Source organism: Myripristis murdjan, chromosome 17, assembly GCF_902150065.1.
Source record: "Myripristis murdjan chromosome 17, fMyrMur1.1, whole genome shotgun sequence".
Classification (NCBI taxonomy): domain Eukaryota; kingdom Metazoa; phylum Chordata; class Actinopteri; order Holocentriformes; family Holocentridae; genus Myripristis; species Myripristis murdjan.
The window spans coordinates 16910740-16930912 of NC_043996.1; the positions used below are offsets into that span (position 1 = coordinate 16910740).

At 40.2% G+C, this 20173-nt stretch overlaps 1 protein-coding gene across 2 annotated transcripts; it reads left to right on the plus strand.

Moving 5' to 3' along the window:
• The first annotated feature begins 212 nt into the window (after positions 1–212).
• Positions 213–19781, plus strand: stk11 (serine/threonine kinase 11). Of its 2 annotated transcripts, none has more exons than XM_030074331.1 (11): positions 213–428; positions 1249–2259; positions 7220–7303; positions 8395–8484; positions 8805–8937; positions 9697–9833; positions 10221–10348; positions 13394–13451; positions 13888–14081; positions 17778–18025; positions 19029–19781. In XM_030074331.1, the coding sequence occupies exons 2-10, from the start codon at positions 1976–1978 to the stop codon at positions 17984–17986; spliced, it is 1317 nt and encodes a 438-aa protein (XP_029930191.1). In that variant the 5' UTR covers positions 213–428; positions 1249–1975; the 3' UTR covers positions 17987–18025; positions 19029–19781. The 2 variants fall into 2 exon arrangements, with proteins under 2 accessions (XP_029930191.1, XP_029930192.1); XM_030074332.1 differs by lacking the exon at positions 213–428 and adding an exon at positions 674–694.
• The last annotated feature ends 392 nt before the right edge of the window (positions 19782–20173 follow it).

Consider the following 20173-nt stretch of genomic DNA (forward strand, 5'->3'; position numbering starts at 1 on the left):
AGTCAACAAAAAAACAAAGTACCTGACTCATAAACTTGGGTAATATTTTTTATTTTAATAATTTTCTGGAGGATTATAATTACCGGGTCAAACTGACCACAGCTGATAAAAACTTAGTATATTTGGAGGTAACAAGAGGGCTGAGTGACACAGTGACACTTTAATTTTCTGCGTTGCCATCCTCGCTTCTCGTGTGAGTGTGAAAAGTATTTTGATTTGACGCATTACCGTGTGACAGGAGGGCTGTCAGTGCGAGCTGGGGGGGAGGTAAACAAGATGGCGACAACCTGAGAGGCAAGAGTAATGCGAAGAGTCAGAAATTATAAGTACTATTTCAGACTCTAATGAAACCGCTGGTGCATCAAAGACAAAAACAACCGAAGAGGAAAATAAAGAGTGCAACGGCAGCTCGCTTCAGGGGAACGGAGGTGAGCCCCCGCACCACTAGTTAGCTTATTAACTAGCTAGCTAGCCAACAGTCCACAGGAATCTGAGCGGCTTGCGAGCTAACGCTACTCCGCTTAGCCTGTGTTAGCCGGCTGTGTTTAATTGGTTTTCAAAATGCCAGTGGCTGTTTTTTGGATTTTAGATTTGAGACTGTGTTTTCTCGAATTCAACCGACTCCACCGTCCTCTTGAGTCGGCGTATTTCGCAGCCTGTCAGCTACATTGCCGCTGCACCGCCGGCAACTGAGGTGAAGTTGGCTAGCTAACCACAACGTCAGCCAAAGTTGGCTAGCTAACGCAACATGACTACCGTTAGCGTTGTATGACGCCGTATCAGCTGTGTGTTCTACTCGTTTTGTCCATAATGACTTGAAACTAGGTTTTCGTTTTTGGGGGCAAGTTAGACAGTGAATTAAACGCAGCATTTGGTTGTTGAGCGTGTGCGACCCGAAGATGCTTAAAGTAGGAGTTCAGGGCAGGGACGTTGGTGTTAGTTCATTCAGGAGACTTGCTACGTTAGCCGAGAAGCTAGCAGCTCGCAGCTAACGTTAACTAGTTCTGTAAAAGCGGCAGTTTATTCCATCAGTGCAACTTGTATGTAACATTAAGGATGCGTAAGGTAAATGCTGCTCTAGTTAAATAAAGGCCACCACGTCTGTTGTAATAGACAATAAATTCTTCGTTTCTCAAACAAAATAAATACAACGTCAACTAGTCGAGAGTTGCTGTCATGCGATATTGTTTGTCATCGAGAGCTTTATTTCTTTGTTTACAGTGATATTGACGTGTCTTTTATCCCTAGGCACCGAGGGGTAGGATCCTGGTGGCATGGAGGACACCTGAGGACAACTGGACACATTAGATGGCTCAGCCGACTTCTACGAGCCACGCTGATACCAAAGATTGGACTGTTGCTGCTGCATGCATTTGGTTGTAGATCTGTGTTTGGATCAAGTCCAGCTGTTGACACTTATGTATCCTGAAGTGAACTGTGCATTGCAGCAGAGACCTGTGAGAGAAATGCTGTGCTGCATGGCTCTGAAGCAGGACTGGTTGCCTCTGCCTGAGGTTGTGTGGTATTAGATTCTTATGGAGGTCACTCTTGGAGTCAAGCAGAGGAAAAGTAACATTTGAGAATCATAAGTTTTCAGTCCTCTCAACTGCACCTGTCACATGCGTAATACAAAATGTCCAGAGCAGCCGAACCCTGATAGAAGCACTAACTTGGCTCAGACCTAACTTGTCTTTAGCTGTCTCTACACCTTTTGTAGAACTACGTCAGCTCCTCCTGAGTAAAAGCAACCCTAATGTTTACATTTTGGGATTGATCCCCACCTCCTCCCCCAACTCTCAGGCTTGGTTATATCCCACCCATACCCAGTATTTTGTATTTTGTAATTCACCTGTATTCCAGCTTGTGGAATTAATATACCAGGTTACCAGTGGATTACTCTCCCCAGCATCAATCATAGTTATTTTTGAACAATTTTGCACAGTAGGCTTAAACTGTGGCTGTCGGACCATCAATCATGAGTACTGGGGAGCTGCATCATCTTGACTATCTGACTGAGAATGAACTGATGGGGATGGATACTTTCATTCACCGCATCGACTCCACAGAGGTGATCTACCAGCCACGGAGGAAAAGGGCAAAGCTCATAGGAAAATACCTGATGGGGGACCTGCTGGGGGAGGGATCTTACGGAAAGGTGAAAGAGATGCTGGACTCAGAGACACTTTGTCGTAGGGCTGTCAAGATACTGAAGAAGAAAAAGCTGAGGAGGATTCCCAATGGAGAAGCCAATGTGAAAAAGTGGGTGTTTTTTTTGTTGTTCTTTGTCTCTCGCTATGTTTAACCCCTTTATATCTCTGTTCTCTCCCCTTGCAGTTAAAATATTTCACAAATAGAGTGTAACACCAGTGTGACTGACGTCTCACCTGTGTGCTGTGAGTTATGCATGTTCAGATTCAAGGTCTTCTCAGTGAGGTCAGTCACAGCTATCCTGAGACAGATACAGGGTTAACTTCACTAAACCACTAACTACTAATAACTGCACCAAAATATAAATGAACCATGTCATCGTGCCAATATTGTTGTTACCTAATCATTGATCCAGGACTTGTATTACGTTTATTTGTATTTTGAATCCCTGTTCAAATATTTCATTGGAAATATCCACCACCTTTGATAATAATTGATGGGACATTTGTCATGTTCTCTTAATTCAGAGATTCAGAGATACAATTCCCTGTATTTGCCAGCAGAAGAGTAGTCATACTGTTACTTGATTGTTAATCACAAATGAGGCACTTCTTTCTTTTCATATTGTTCTGTATAATTTTTTTTTAACTGGTTGCAAAGTTTCCTAATTATGGCCATTTTTTTTTTTTTTTTTTTTTTAAGTTAAGTTAGAAAATCAAGCTCAAAATTGCCTTGTAGCCTACATAATATAACAGAAATAATCAAAATACAGTAAAAGAAACCAAAAAGTAAAGTTAAGGCTATGAATGGAAAACAAAAATAAACCAATCTCAGTCTTTAATTTCATCCACCCCCATCATAAATAGGTGTAACTCCAGCTGCTCACACATACACAGCTTTCCTTGAGTAAATAGCTATTAATTTGTCAAAACATTGTCGTAGTTGGATAATGAGAATACATCAGTAGGACTATTCAACAGCGCTTATTAGGATTGGATCTTATCATGCATTGTCCATGCAAAACTTATGAAAAAAATTAGAGTTAATGAAAAAAGTTATTTATGTCTGTAAAACTCTTATAACATTGCTTACATATTTGCTATCAACAATCTCAGACCAAATCAATTATTACTACCTTCTCATGTCTTCCTAAGTACTTCCTGAGTATCTGACTTGCACTCTCTCTCTCGCTCTCACGCTCAGTGTTGCTTTGTCATCTATCTATTCAGACTTTCCTCCACTGAATCACCCCTTTCTGATGAATAGCAGAAGCTTTAATCACACAATACTTTATTAAATATTACTCCAGCCTTTCGCTGCGGGCCTGTGCTAAATATAGAGAAGGCTTTAGCAAACTGTCAAATGAGTTCACACTGAGGGAACGGAGACCTGCAAAATGGCATGTTTTTAGGCCGCTGTCGAGGCCACAGTGGTAGAAAGCACAGCCTGCTATAATGCTTCTGTGAGAATCGTTGCTGGGTTACTCTGCTGATTGCGTTATTAGTCTGTGTTCAGTCTTTCATGAAAGAGTTTTTCTTTTTAAAGGTTGTGATTTTTCTTTTTAAATCATCTATTTATCTATTCATCATTTTGTTTCACAGCAGTGTGAGAGAGTTAGACTACATACTTTTGCCAAAGTGCTAATAAGGCATTGGCGATATTTTTTGCTGTGTGAGATTACGTTTTCCTACAAGTGGCACAGCTAGTGGTGGCCTTCTTTTTTCTAGCTTGTAGAAGCTGGATGCTTCTGGCTGTGTGTGGATGCCATAGCCTCTGCTTAGCATTCCTGTCTGCCAAACACTTCCTGCTTTCAGAGTGTTGCCATGGGGATGGGCATGCTCATACTGGCATTGATTGAGCAATGGCACTCCTGTTACTAAGGCAACATCTCGAGAATGCCGTGCCCTTGTTTGGAATGACAGTAGCGCACATGGACACCCACACACACACTGAAACCACCACTTAGGCATGAATTCTGAAACAGTGCTGTGTATACAAGGATTTGTTAGTGGATGCGTTTGTTTATGTTGTGCTGTGTGTACAAGAGTTGTTGCCACATTGCTGAGCGTTGAAATCCTCTCAGCCCTGCTACATGAGGGCCCTGGACACACAGCAGACATTTGAACTCAGAGACTGCAGATGGACTGCAGCAAACTTTGTGCTTTAGATGGCAAGTGCTTATTTCTTGTTTTTCTTTGTTTGTTTGTTTGTTTTTTAATACAAACAAGCTGCACAATTTGCTGCATCTCAGACATGTCAGCTATCTTTGCTTGGTGCTTAGGATAGTTGATGACATGAGGCTGTTCCTTGTCTGTGCTTTACTAAATTCTTATCAGCATCATTGCATTTACTTACTTCAGTGTGGTGATGCAGCAGTAACTGGGTCTGCATGTGTGCAAGCAGTAGAGTGTGGGTAGGCACAGTCGTCATTAGTGTTGCGAAATTCCTGGAATTTTCAAAGTTGGAAAATTTCCACAGGAATTTTCGGAAATTAACGGGAATAAACGGGAATACGCGGGAATTTTCAGGAATGTATATTCACTGCATTCACCCGGTCATATACATGTATAGGCTACATAATAATCATTTTGGTTTGTTATAAGCAGGTATGCATGCAAACATGTTACATTATAATGAATTTCCAGAGAATTTTCGGGAATTTTCCCTAGCTGAGTCAAACTGTGGTGAATATTGGCATAATCAGGGTGCGAAATAAGGGGGAGCAAAGGGGAGCACAGCTCCCCTGGTGGTGACATGAGCTCCGCTGGCTGGAAACATTGTGAAATTTTGGGGTGCCTGCTCGGTGCCGGCCAGCACCGCATGTGGGCGTGGCCACCCGGTCAGGTCTGCCGGATCTGGTTGATTATTATTATCAGTTGATTATTGATTGTGCCATGCCGCAATTCGCAGTTAATCGCACTGTGTGCATTAAACAATTTTGCAGAAGCAGCAGGATGGCATGATTTATGTCGTATCCACGTTCGCATGCTGTGTTCGTGACCGTGCATGCGCGCCCGTACCGTACTGGAGCACACCTCCTCCAACCGTGCCTGAGTAATTTTAAGTTGATTTAATTAAAATATCAAACGTTACTTTGGTGGTCCATGGATTAATTTTTATCATGTCGATTGAAGTTTGCGTAGCCCATATAAATGCTCGGGAAATCTGTTGTTCAAATGAAATTAACCTGATCCATCGGGGCGTTTTATGTAAATATCCTACATTAAGATATTAATGGTATCACCCGTGTGCAACGAATTTTCTCTATAATAATCCTATGTCCGTTCTGTTGTAGGATATTAATGCAATGACCAGCAGTTATACAGCGTTAGTAAGAGGTGTAGGCTATTAATTCAGGCATAAGACTGTGTGCAGTACTGTTGTTAAGGTGTGCATATGATGTGGTTCAATCTACCCGTTAAAATGCATAGAAATGCAGGAAACTGAATCGTGATGCTGATGTGATGATCGTCTGTCTCAGTGGAAGTGCTGTAGCCTAGTGGAGTATAGGCTACTGATTGATGATCAAATGTGCTCGAAATTATTTGCATATGTGAATCATGGTGCACAGTTGAATTTGCATTGAATCATGCAACATATTTGTTTCCACCAAAATGCAAAGTCGACTGCTTATATTTAAGTTTTATATTTAAGTTTTATTTCACACACTTGGGTATGGGGATGATGATTTTACAGTATGCCGGCGTTGTCGCCTTTGAGTTAGAGGTGAGTCCTGAGTTCAGGAGAATAGGGTTTCCATTTCCAAAATGGTGTTATTGATGTTGACAATCATTTTATTGATTATTGTTTATTTTTGCCCCATTCACCTTGAGTTAACAACAACAAAAACGAAAATTTCCAAAATTCCCAAGCTTAAATTTCCATGGAAACTTTTTAAAAACCTCATTTAAATTGATGAAAAAAAACTAAAATTCCCAAAATTCCCAAGCCAAATTTTCCCGGGAATTTTCTGAAAAATAGAAAAAAAAAGTGACAGCAAAAATCTCCTGAAAATTTCCAATATTCCAGAGCGAAAATTCCCCTGGGAATTTTCAGACGCTTTCCGGGAAATTTACCGGAAACTTTCCACCCCTTTGTAACACTAGTCATCATGCAGTCATCATACTGAGAAAGCTTGTAATCGAAGGTCAGAGTCACAACGGGACAGAAAAGCTCAACAGTGTATCTTTTGTATTATCATGTGAGAGCAAGAAAGAAGATTGGTGATGCCTCAGTGCGCTGGGGGCAAAACAAACTCGGAACCCATCAGCTATCGTCTGACCACGATTTAGCTTCTGGGGGCAATGACCAATTTTTCTGGGCTTCCAGTGTATCTGCTGGCTGCTCACTTCAATTTCTGTCTCAGTTTCTGATTCTTTTATTAAACAAATTGGAATGTTTCCCCACACAATACACATCAACATCAATACTTTTTGTAGGTTTTTTAGGTCCAGACAACATTTAAACCAATGCCCCCCCCTTTTCCTCCCCACACAGACTGTTTACTTGCATAAAACCACCAGACTACAAACAGCCACCAGATTGCTTCCAATACCAAAATCATTTCCCTTGCCTGCATCTGTTTATAGTGATTAGGGGCAAAATGGTGTGTATTAACCCCTTAAATAGATGCAAAGATGTTAGTGTTAGTAGTGTTCGTAGGGAAAAAGCAAATGTATGCTCACATTTTCCATACAGGGCCACTCCCTTCATGTTTTTGGCCTGTTACTACATGATAAATTACAACACACACATTGCCAGACCGTGTATTAGTGTTGTTGGCTATGTATTTGTGTATATGTATCAGGAGGTCCTTGATCTCTGTGTTGAGCGTCTTCTAGCCAGAGCTGAATTCATTAGCTTCCTCAGTCACAGTTATCAGATAAACGTTGAGTCTCCTTGGGGTTTTGCCACAGTGGTGATTTAAAACTCTTCCGCTCGACTGGTTGGGTAAAACTGCCAGCTTATACATCTTTATAATGAGATTGGTGAAACTGTAACATTGTGGATCATGGACTGCTGATGCACTCATCTTCATACTTTCTGTGTTCTATTTCTGTCTGGATTTTAGGGAGATTCAGCTGCTAAGAAGACTTCAACACAAAAATGTGATTCAGTTGGTGGATGTGCTCTACAATGAAGAAAAACAGAAAATATATCCTTTTCTATGTGAATGTTTTCTTTGCAGTTTTTTCTTCACTGAGTGTTTCTGTACTCCTGTTGATGTTAATGCTAATGTTGAACGTGGCATTTATTAGCACTGCACATTGTATGCACGCACACACACACTCACACACACACGTTATACTAACACTTACTTGTCGCTCTGCACAGACTGGCAGCCGTATATAGAGGATCTGCAGCAGTAATTGGCTGGAACATACCACTCATAGGGTGCACTACATACACACATACATAAATAAGCTAGAAATATTTACTTAAAACTAATATATATGTGTAAATACACTTCAAATTAATGCATAAACATTTTACACACACCTACGAAAACCTGTAAATACTAATAAATTGTCAGACATGCGTCCAGCTGCTTACCTCTTTTTGAAACACTCCCAGAACTGTTAATAGGTGTGAAGGCACTCACAGGGAATTCTTTTGCCTGCAGACTGTGAGAGTAGGAGCATACATTGTGCTACATTTCACTTTACCATAATTTGATTAAGTATCAGCCTCACAGACATCAAAGATGAATTAATAATTGTGCAAACTTAATATTTACCAGTTAAGAGGTGGAGAGATGGAACAGCCAAGTGTCCCAGCTGCCACATTTGAGACTCATACTGCAACAAATGACATTAGTTCTGCAATACTGCTGCTGATAAAACAAATCAACTTGTACTGCATTATACCTCGGCCTTTATTTAGGCTAATTCCGCTGTAAAGTATATTTGTCTATATGTTATGCTTGGGTGTACTGATTATTGATTCTTAAGCTGGAGATATACTTGCTGTCTAGTGTATCTGTTTGTTTGCAGCATTAATTTGTAGTGTAAATTTTTGAGGACGTGCACAACAAACACTCAAAGTGGATGCTGGATGTGCAAGGTAGCTATCATGTGCATACAAACGTATGCCTTTAAATGTATCTTAAAGGCCATATTCAAATCTTTTTCTTTTGTTGGCATGTGTTTTTTGCACATTGAACAGGTGTTTTCTTAATGAATATCTCACCTCATTGAAAGGTCTTATTTGTTTGGTTTGACGTATTTCCTTGACTCCCTGTTTTACGTATATGGTGATGGAGTATTGCGTATGTGGGATGCAAGAAATGCTGGACAGCGTCCCAGAGAAAAGGTTTCCAGTATTTCAAGCTCACGGGTAAGTCTTTCTCTCTGCTATTATTAGTCAGAGGCTCTCTGCAGCCACTACTCCAAGCCTAAGTTTAGATCCAAGACTGCAGGGCCTCCACCATTAAAATAACTGCCAGAGGTTGTGGGAATGTCTGGTCACTGCTGCAGATCCATAGCGGCCATACTTGTAAGTGGTGAAGAGTCTTCTCACCACAGTTATTTAATTGCTGGGTGGGCTTATACATGTGGAGTTTTTTTTTTTTTAGCTATACAGTACTGTACACTCTCACTACTCCCTTGATCCCGTCCATGAACCTCTGTTTCGTTTTCTTTTGCTCTCTTGCTCAGGTATTTTTGCCAACTCTTAGATGGCCTTGAATATTTGCACAGCCAGGGAATAGTTCATAAAGACATTAAACCAGGGAACCTGCTGCTGACCACAGATGGGGCGCTGAAGATCTCCGACCTGGGAGTAGCAGAGGTGAGCTCAAATATAAAGTGTCATGGCATTTACCTTCCAGACATCTGTAGATATGACAACCAGAGAATTTGTGTGTCCTACTCAGGATACCAGATTTAAACCCACCAGTTTTTTTTTGTTTGTTTGTTTGTTTGTTTTGTGTTCATTTTGATGCATTTCTGCTAATTTTATTAAGGCAAGAATTTGGATATGCGTTTTGTATTGTGCAAGTAAATTAGAGATGGGCAGTTGAAGAAACAATACTACCCAGTAATCACAGGGAACTATTTGATAATTAAAAAATATACATACATACATATATATATATATATATATATATATATATATATATATATATATATATATATTTATACAGTTTTGTAACTATTTGAAATTTGTGGCCCATCCCTACAAGCCGTCTATGCTCTAACTTGTGATTCTGGAGAACCAGCTTGAAAATCCACCTCACTCCTATAACTTTCTGCATAGATATGAGTATTTTGTTAACATAGCCAGCTCATATACACACACACACACACACACACACACACACACACACACACACACACACACACACACACACACAAATAACACAAAAACAAACCAAAACAAAAACCGCAGTCATAAGGAAGCTTGCAGATACACTGAATATTCTGCTTGTACATGTAGGCACAGTCTCTCGGTTAGTGTCACTTTGGATTAATTTCCATTGATTCCAGTGAATAATCCAGTATCTTACCCATCTTTCTTACAAATTCACACCCACTCTATCCTTCCCAGGCCCTTCACCCGTTTGCAGAGGATGACACGTGTCGCACCAGCCAGGGCTCTCCGGCCTTCCAGCCTCCTGAGATTGCCAATGGCCTGGACACCTTTTCAGGGTTCAAAGTGGACATCTGGTCTGCTGGAGTAACACTGTGAGTTTCCAGCCACCAGTCTGGGAACACTTGGAATATTATGACAGGTCCCAGTTACAGACAGGATTTGTTTAAAAAAAAAAATTGAGTGCATAACAGGCAACATGAAATAATGTTGTTGTTTTCAATTTATTTAATTTCAGTGATCCTTGCTATTCATTGATCCCTTTATGGAAGCTCTCTTTCACTTGTGCAAATTGTTCTCGCCAGAGTGTATTTTTCTGAGTGACCTTAAGAGCAAATGTCAAAGATGCATCAGCAAAGTGTATGTAGACTCATGAATTGACCGTTAGATATGTGCAGGCCATTGTATACACTGGAGTGGAGCCTCTGTTTATGTAGCTCTGCATCGATGGTATTTATTGGGTCATGTTCCCTCCCATGCAGATACAACATTACAACGAGTCTGTATCCATTTGAGGGAGACAACATCTATAAGCTATTTGAGAACATTGGAAAAGGAGACTACACTATTCCAGAGGAATGCGGCCCCTTGCTGTCAGATCTGCTGCGAGGTGAGTTCGCTGTAGATAATAATCTTTCGGTCCTGCTGTTTTGTAACTGTATTATTTGACATTGTAAGAGGAAGCAGACTAATTTTAGATTAGTATTGTCTAATAATTAATAATGGTAATGCTGAATTTTGATCCAGATTTTCTGAGGGGCAGTGCTCACCAGGAAAACACAGTCCTAATCTCTATAGGATAGAACACTTGGTATAAGTATCTCTGAAATGGAACTGGGCAGCTGAGTTGACTGAGCAGTAATAAATCACCAGAGAAGTCCTTGCTAGTTGCTGTATAGTGTTTTCTGTCTGTGCCCAGTAGGTGGTGCCGTGGCACTGAGAGTCTCTGACTCCTCAGCATCTGAGGCTTCCTCCACACTATAGAAATCCCTCCAACTGCTGACGTAGTTTCCATTGATCTGGAGCCAGCAGCAGAATACTAAACACTTAGTCAAGCAGTGCTTTTCTCGGGTGGAATGCTGCAATGCTTTTCCTTTAGGAAAAAAGTGTCAGACTCTGTAATAGTGTAAGTTACAGTCGTCAGCATGACATAGCAAACTCACTGCTTTCAGATCCAGAGAGAATGCTGGGAAGATTATGCTTATATTAGCTAAAGAAACCATTTAACATGGACTGAATTGCAAACTAGTATGCAAGATTATTATCCAGCTGTACACTCTTTGTCCCTTTGCAGAAATCACATCACTATTCACTTTTATTTTACTTGAGGTATCAGATGAAGGTATTTTGAGCTGTGACAGTTGTATAAAATTGAATATTAAATGACGGATAGAAAAATGAGCCATATTCTATTGCTGTTATAACTTCACTGGTGCCCATCCCCCAATTTCTTTGTGTGTGTGTGACGTCTGTGTGTGTGATGACGCAGCACCTGAGAGATAGTCAGTCCATAATTGCATGGTCTAAAATAAGCTCAGCGCTACAAAAGGTGTCCTTCAGTACATACAGCGGCACTATCAGCACTCTGCACACTGCCCTTCTCTGCCTAGTGAGGGAAACAATTACATTATTAGATTTGAATAGGCACTGCCTCGCTTCTGTATTTTCATCCTGACATTCTGATTGTGACACATACTGACTTTAGGGGAGGCACACTGCTGCATGTTTAACTTACTGTTTGTAAAATCTTTGTGCGATATTTTTTTCATCACTAGAGGGAGTTCAGTCTTAACAGCAAACCAAGTGCTCCAGACCACAACACCACCATCTCCTCTCCACTCTTCAGGAAATTAGCCAAGTGAACCCTCTGTGATAGGGCGCACACTGCTTTTTGACAACTCAGTCATGTCTAGTGATTAGGCAGTGGTTGATTCTAAGCAACATAATGTATCATATTAACTACAGTAGCTTTTAAAGTTATATGAACTGTTGTTTTAAATCACTACTGAGTTTACTACTGTGTGATCCAAAAGTAGGATGCAAAATGACCTAAGTCTGTCTGTAGCACCTTAGCTAACTCCACCAGTCAACCCAATGTTAGGTTTCTACCAGGGTTGGGCAGTAACAGAATACATGTAACTAGATTATGTATTTTAAATACAAAATATGAGTAACTATAATCCTTTAAAACAGGTAAATGAAGTTATATCACTTTTTTAAAATATTTGGATTACTGTGGAGACTTCAGATTTTACTGTTTATTTATTTGATATTTTCGTAAATGTTTGATCAGTTGGAAGATTTGTCTGCTGGAGTTTGCCCATCACATCTACATTTGTAGTTTCTCCCATTGCTACAGTAAACAGATGCTCATGGAAGAGATGTAGTGGAATGGTTTACAGCCTGGAAATACAGTGAACATTGTATCTATCATACAAGAAAATGGTTCAAACATAACTATACAGTGCAAATTGTGTCAGCAAGCAGCTAGACACTCTGCTACAAACATCCTGGAGTTACACAAATGAGACCTTTTTAAGGCGAGAACAAGGCTTCTTTGGTTTAATAACCAACAAAATCAACATTTTGCACCAGAGTCAGAAATTTGGACATGATTTGTGAACTTTTAAATGAAATACAGGTCGAACATTGTAGAGATGGCCAGAGCTACAGGGCGGTTCAGGCTGTGAGACTGCTAAATGCACCATCTGAACTCCTCCATGTTTAATAATTTTATTTTCTACACAATCAATTAATCAATCGAGGGAACCACACTTTAATTTCATTATTCAACCTGTTGTATAATGACCAATAAACTTCCTTGTATCCTTGTATCCTTGTATCCTTTGTGAACAGGCTGGAATAGCAACAGACCAGCTCAAAGTGGTGCAGGTTTCCCAGTTCACGCATTTATGTCAGAACATCAGCTTCTGATAACCATCATATTTAAACTTGATAGAACTGCCCAAATATTGCACATGCTAACTTTAATTTAGGGCTGTCAAGTGATTGGTGTTTTTAATTGTGTTAATCACAACATAATCCAAAATAATCATAGGCATTTTAATCACATAGTGAAAATGTATTTAATTACATTAAATAATGGATTTCCTAATGCAGTATATTTTTCAACCCGTCTTCTTCAACATCACTAGTGGGCCAACAGTCCATTTAGCACCTGGATCGGTCAGTTTTGGTTGTGATGACAGATTTGCCCCTTCACATGCTCCTTAAGGGTGGTTTGACGAGCACCACTGCTTGACACACAAATAGGGTCATTGGAAGCACTAGCAAAAGCATGTTTGGCATTTAGATGATATTTTAAGCTTGTCATGCTCCTATAGAATGACATTTCTGTGTTGCAGGAGGTTTATTACTTTACTACAGCTGTTATATCACTCATTGATAATTCTTTATTGTACCTTCTTGACTTTTTAAGCTTTGCAGGATGCCTTGACACATAACGATGAATGAAATTACATGCATTAATTAACATTCCTTGAATGCATTTATTGTCTGACCTGTTAACCCTCCCCACCGTGCTGTGGCCTTGATGCCTGGTGGGAGTAAGTGCTCCACAGAAGGAGTTGAGATGATCATTATTTTGGATTGTGATGTTTAGGTTAACCTCTTCATCGTTATTAATGTTTTTCAGGAATGCTTGAGTATGACCCTGCAAAGAGGTTTTCCATACAGCATATAAGGCAACACAAGTAAGTGATTAATTTGGTATAAAGCAATTGTTAAAAAGCAATACATTTTTTAAACTAACAAATTTCAGTTTTATATGAGCACTCAAATATTAACGTGTATTCTCCTACACACAATGAATTGTTGTGGCCTTTAAAAATTAGTACCAGGTATTGTGTGAACCCCTAAGCTTATTATTGTCACTGGTACTGAAAAGAAGCTACAGGGCGGTTCAGGCAACTTCTTTGATGACAAAACTATGCTAAACATATAGCGTGGACAAGAAATACCAGAATGTCACTCCTGAAGACTTGAAAGGTCTTGTTTTGATATGAATCAGAGATGGAACATTATAGTTGCATTCAAAGAGTTTGTGTAGGTTAGAAACATTTTTAGGATTCCTTTTTATTTAAAGCTGACCAGTTATTCATGTATCGATTTTTGTCCCGCCACTTCCAGCTGGGTGCGTAAGAAACACCCTCCGTCTGAGCCTCCGGTGCCCATCCCTGCCAGTGCAGAGAGCAGGGACCCTTGGCGTAGCATGACAGTGGTGCCCTATCTGGAGGACCTGCACGGCTACACCGAGGAGGACGACGACGAGCTCTACGATGGAGAGGACGAGATCATATACACTCAGGACTTCACAGTGCCAGGTCAGTAAGCCTCAGACACTAGAGCCTACACACACACACACACACACACACACACACACACACACACACACACACACACAAATGATGCAGTCATCATTGGCCATGTCTGGTGAGCTGATGTCATGCAGGGATTACATGGTGAAGTGCCATAGAATCCAGTGTTAAAACTCTGCTATAAAAATATGGTTCCAGTAGTTTTGGATGAAATGACATACAGTTCACATTTTCAGAGTCCTTATTCAGAGACTTCAGATGCATTTAATTGTCACGGTTTTCATGATATAAAGAGAAATGAATGGAGGCAAATAGCTTCTCTGCTGAGCGTGCCATCCGTCTCAGACCATCTCGTTGCTGCAGACATAGCACAACCAGTGTAATTGGTTCGGTGGATTTGTTTGTTTTCTCCTTTACAAATTTCCCTTTTTCCCTATTTCCTTTAATTGTGGAGGAGACATTATATATCAGAATCAGTAGATGGAATAATGTGGTAATATTACATAACACATCAACATCTATGCACAAAGGTAATCAACTATGCATTATAAATGTACATACATTTGCATTCACATAGCGAGATGGGATGAAATACCTCAATAAACTATGCGAATAATACAGAACAAGAATGTGTAGCCAGAAGCCAAGATAAGTACATTGGTATGATGTACTAATCAAACTTTCTTTTTTTAAAGATTATTTTTTTGGCATTTCTCCTTTATTTGACTGTCACAGGAGAGAGACAGGAAAGACAGGAGAGAGAGAGAGAGACAGGATGACATGCAGCAAATGGCCTGAGGTTGGATTTGAACCCAGTGAGCTACTGGTGTGCCCCCCTAGCCAAACTTTCATTAAAAAAAAAAAATAATAATACAAACTGTGGAGAACATTTATCTCATTAAAACCATAGCCATTATAGCCAATATAAAGTTTTAAGTATGTTTATTAAATCTTTTCCAAAACCCTTAGGGGGATTTATATATTGTATGTGGACAATATGCGCTGAACAAAACCTGTTTGGTCCAAGTGAACCAACATCAAGAGCACTGTCTCAAGACAGTGGGCCAGTATCTTTGCATACAATTTAATATCTCAGTTAAAAGGGGATAAAGAACACCAACTTGAGCACAGCTTGAGGTCCTTACTTTTCTTATGCAAAACACAAATAATTGCAGTGTTAATGTCTCTGTGGAATCCTCCTTTGCGTACAGCCATTTCTATCATATGAAACAACAAAGGGCCCAGTTCATGCTAAAATGAAATCCGATACCAAAGCACCTTTACCGAAAGAAAAATGCTGTTCCAAGAGCAGAGGGACCTGGAGCCGACAGAGTGGAGGTAATGTTATTAGACATAAGAAAAATTTCTAGCTCTGTAGGGATCCTTTCCATAATGTTGTCAGACACTTATAATAACAATCTGAGCTTGTCAGTGGAAAAGCAGTTTTAGCAGATGTAATTTGATGTTCATCTTCACTTCATTTGGTTTCATTGCAACCCAATAAAGCATTCTTGCTCAGTTCCAGACCAGTTCTAAAATTTTTTGTCCCTGTCATCCATTTGGACCCCAAAAGATGAAAAATAATTAGAACACCCATTGTCTGTCCAGTTGAAAGAGAAAAAGAAATTTCATTGTCTTTGTCTAAATGATCTCATGTTGATTTATTTGGTTCAGCCTTTTAAAATAGTCCTTACCTATTAAAGGCGGTACCTCATAGTCATCTAGTCATCCTTCAGTGATGGTTGAATTACTTTTCTGTGGAAGTCCACGGCTTCATATGGGCTCATGAAGAATTGTTTGTACCGCTTCTGCCCAGCCACCGATCCTGTCCGATGAGTGACACTTAACAGCTGCATGGGGCCCAGTGCATCTTTCCTAAATAGATCATACAGCAGTGCAATAGTAAATAGTGTATTGGTTTACCCACTTCTGCTGCATTTGGCAGCCCAATTTTCTCTGATTAAACTTTATGCTGTGATTTTCCAGTGCCTCTATTTTTTTCCTTCAAGTGTTGGACTTCTTTAGCAAGCCTCTTGTTTTCTGCTCCAATAGTATTTAGCCTGGATTCAATTTCATTGGCACAAAGCTCCAAATCCTGGACCTTGAGTCTGACAGGACAAGATATCTTCTTGAAGTTCTTTCAGACTGTGGGCTTTAGTTTTAAATCAAACCCTTCGGCAAATTCATCTCGCATTATTGATCTCATCCAGGTAGCAAGCTCCAAGTTGTCCATTTCAGGTTTGGCTTCTGATTTAATGCGTGGCTGGCATGAATACAGGTTACTTGTTACATGCTGAATTAACTGATTTACTCTATGCAGCTTCAGCCTTGCTTGCAATTTGAAGTGATCCATTGAAAGTGATCTCTAACTTACAAAATAAAAAGTTGTATGTCACCCAGAAGCACAAGTCTATGTGTAATTGAGGTTCAATTAATTTTGTAGTCTCAGTTGAATTTTTAAAAATCTGATCTCTTTACTGTTGATGCTGCATAATCCAAATGTAATCCAGCCCAAACTATTTCTCTGTGAGTTTGGTTGTAAATAGGATCTTCCACTTTGGATCTCTCACATAACAAGATGAAACAGCTAACATTTCTTCTGCTGCGAGTAATGCTACAAAGTGAAGTAAATAGAGGCCTTGGTTTGGGCTCACAATGCTGATGTTTGCCTACAACGTACTTGTATTTGCTTCTTGAGTTGTTTGGAAAAATGTATGATGGTAATATGCACTTTTTGGGAAAATGCTGATAAGTAACTGTGGTAGATAACTTGTTGTATCTTTGGTTGTTATACAAGCGTGAATGGAGTTTCAACCAACATGGGAGTGAGGAGAGAATGTCAGATAATGAGTTTAGAATGAATGTTCCTTTAACCTTGATTTTATTTCTTTCATCTTTTATTTCAGAATTCTTATGCTGAAAGATTTATCTGTTGCTTGGCAACACGGGGCAATAATAAATGCTGTAGTCACTGTCAGTTTTCTAGAAGTATGCCCCATATTAAATAAATCACTGACCTTTCAATGGAGCTGCAGAATCTGAATGAAGGAGAGTGAATGGATCTCAAAATAGTCTTAATTGAAATGGCTTGAGGTATTTTGTATAAATGTACTCTAGGTTTAACCGTCCCACACACACCTAATACCATAGCTCATAGGATACCTTACATGAATGATAATGGTGTCTATATGATAAATCAGACAACAGTTTAGCTGAATCTTTTTGTTTGTCATTTTGAGGTATTTTTTCTAGCAGTGACTGCATAAAGCTTCAAGTGTTTGTAAATTGTAATGCGTTACACTTCATTTAACATCCCCTTCAGTTTTATAGTTTCATAGACATCGCTTTGTCTTTGTCGTCTTTGATAGTTTCTCATCGATGCAAGCACACACACGTAGACATGCACACTTGCACTTGAAACGATTGAGCCTTTATTTCTCACACAGTGAATTTCCCATTGTTGTAGGTTTGTGTTTCTCACACACTGTTTCTCACAGTTATCTGACCTGACCTTTCAGTAATATTGCTGATAAATGCCATTTTTAGAGGAGTAGGTCTAGAGAGATTACCAAAAATATTTTCCCTCAGTGTGTGCACTCTAATCATTTGCTCGATCACTACTGCATTGATATTCCTATACCAGTACTTGTATTTAATAAGTGATGGAAATTTCTTGGCTGCAATGTGTGTGTGTATCTTCAGGACAAGTAGCCGAGGAGGACCAGGATCAGGGGGATGCGGACCACAGCCCTGCTGTAGCCAAACCAGTCTGTGTGAATGGGACAGAGGGAGGCTCTCTGAACAGCAAGCCCAAAGCTGAGCGCCGATCCTCCTCCTCATCCAATCCCTCGCGCAAAGGGGTTTCCACAGCCAGCAAGATCCGCAAGCTCTCCACCTGCAAACAGCAATGACCCTTCCCACCCCATCTCCTCTCAGTAGCAACCAACCTGGTGAGTGTGAAGTCACCACAGCTGGCTGTAGACTGAACTGATTGCAACATCGTCCTACGTAGAGGACACCTTTCATTTCGGAGACAGAGAGAAATGAGAAAGAAAGATGTGTAGAATGAACACAAGAAAGGGAGATTCAAATAAAGAAAAGAGAGATGTGTGAAATAGGACAGAAAAGGGGTGTGGGGGTGGGCACCAAAGGAGAAGAGATGATTAAAATATGTTAGAATAGATGGAGATGCAGACAGAAGTATTGGGCAAAACAGGAGTGGAAGGAAATTGGGGAGGGGAGAGTGAAACTGTGTTAATATTCAGCCAGCAGTGCTCTGACTCATCACTGCTCCCCTGGCAAACACACGGGCGGTTTCCTCCCAAAGACTAGATCCGGACTGGTCACTTCCAGTCATGGCACACTGCTCTCCTCTTCCATATCGGCATTAATCTTGATTGCAGATATCTGTAGGGTTTTCACCCGTACTCATTCAGACTAAGAAGTGGGGCAGATTTATGTCGCAGTGCACACCGCAAACGTACACACCAATTTAACAGATTGTCTTCTTCTCACTCCAGTTACCACCCACAATTTGCTCTTTCACTCTCTTGCATATACAAACACTCACAGTGTGAGGCTGTTTTTCAAGGATGCAGTGCAGGGGAGATGCTCTGTATTAATTTGCTTGAGCGATGACTCACCCTGGATGAGATAAAGTGGGCTGTGGGATGTTTCTCGCTCTCTGTCTCCCTCTATCTCACCCTACCCGTCTCTCTCTCTCTTGCTCTGTAGATGAGTCTTGCTGTATTATCGCCTCTAATTACTTCCTTGTTGTAATTCCGTGACACCATTCAGTTTTATCTCCAGATACCCACACGGGTAGTTGCTTTTCATTCGAATGTGTTGATTTTAACTAAAACTCAAAAATCCACCAGTGGCTGATTGTTCTCCCTCTCTGCTATTTTTTTTTTTTTTTATCTTGCTCTGTCCTCCATTGCTGTCCCCTCTCAGGTTGATCTGGTCCCGTCCTTCTGTCTGGAGTCCTTGCGGTTGTGAGAGAAACCTGCTGATGTTATTCGCCCCCCCATACCTCCTGGACCATTCGGCCTGCAAAGTCTTTTAAGGATGCCATACGAGTGACGGGGAGGAGGAGAAATTGTGAAATGTTCTTTTTGCGCTGAGACTTGAGGCACTGGCTTTGAAGAGGGTGTGCTTTCTTTCTTTTCTTTTCATTTTTTTTCCTTTCTTTTCTTTTTCTTTATTTTCCTTTGCTCTTTCAGTTCCTGAAAGAAATGTCATCCATCATCCTCCTCTCAGGAGTGTTGCATTGGACGTTAGAAGCACCGTCACCCCTGATCCCTCAACCTGCCCTCTCCTTTCGTTTCTTAGACATCTTTGTTTTTACAGTACCCTAACTGCAGTTTTTAAGACACACATTGTGATGTGTAAAAATGAAAATAAAAAAATAATGATGTTGATAACAAAGATATGAATAATTCTATATTTAAAACTATGATGAGGATAATGATGATAGTATTCTACTACCACCAACATAAAACTGCATGCTGTATGGAGCTGGAAGAAAGGGAAAGTGTTCGGTTTATGGACAGACGGACTGACTGAAGCCTTGAGATCCACCGTTGACCTGATGGGGATTATCGTTTTTGATTTTCATTTAGGTTTTGTTTTTTGTTTTGTTTTTTTCTCTTTCTTTTCCAATAAGTATTTTTTAATTATTATTTATATAAAAGATGTCCCAACCAGGCTGTTTTGTTGGGTGATCCTTTCCTTTTAAAATTTGTTTGAGCATATTATTATGCAATACAAATTTGATGGTTTCTTACCTGAGCTGTTTTTTTATCTCTTTGTTTTCAAATTTTCCTCCTACATCAAGGCGAGACAGGCACACTATAATGTGGTGTTGCTTCTAGACAGGGTTCTAACATTAATTCATTAATGTCTGCGACAAATGTGCAGCCAGGCCTTAGAGTATAGAGCTGATTCTTTTTCCATTGTGGGCTGTCTGTAATTAGAATTACCCAATCACCTGTTTTCCAGTGATGCTCTTTGTTGTGCCGCTCACATCACTGGGAGCTCCACCCCCCTCTTACACAACCAGGCCCATCATCAGCCCCTCACTGGGAATAGATCAGAGA

Bases quoted from the DNA above. Each gene is read 5' to 3' on its own strand.
- stk11 (XM_030074331.1), top strand. From the start codon at position 1,976: ATGAGTACTGGGGAGCTGCATCATCTTGACTATCTGACTGAGAATGAA. The intron at 7,304-8,394 runs ATATCCTTTTCT...TCCCTGTTTTAC, and splicing joins AATGAAGAAAAACAGAAAAT to GTATATGGTGATGGAGTATT. The intron at 10,349-13,393 runs GTGAGTTCGCTG...AATGTTTTTCAG, and splicing joins GCTGTCAGATCTGCTGCGAG to GAATGCTTGAGTATGACCCT.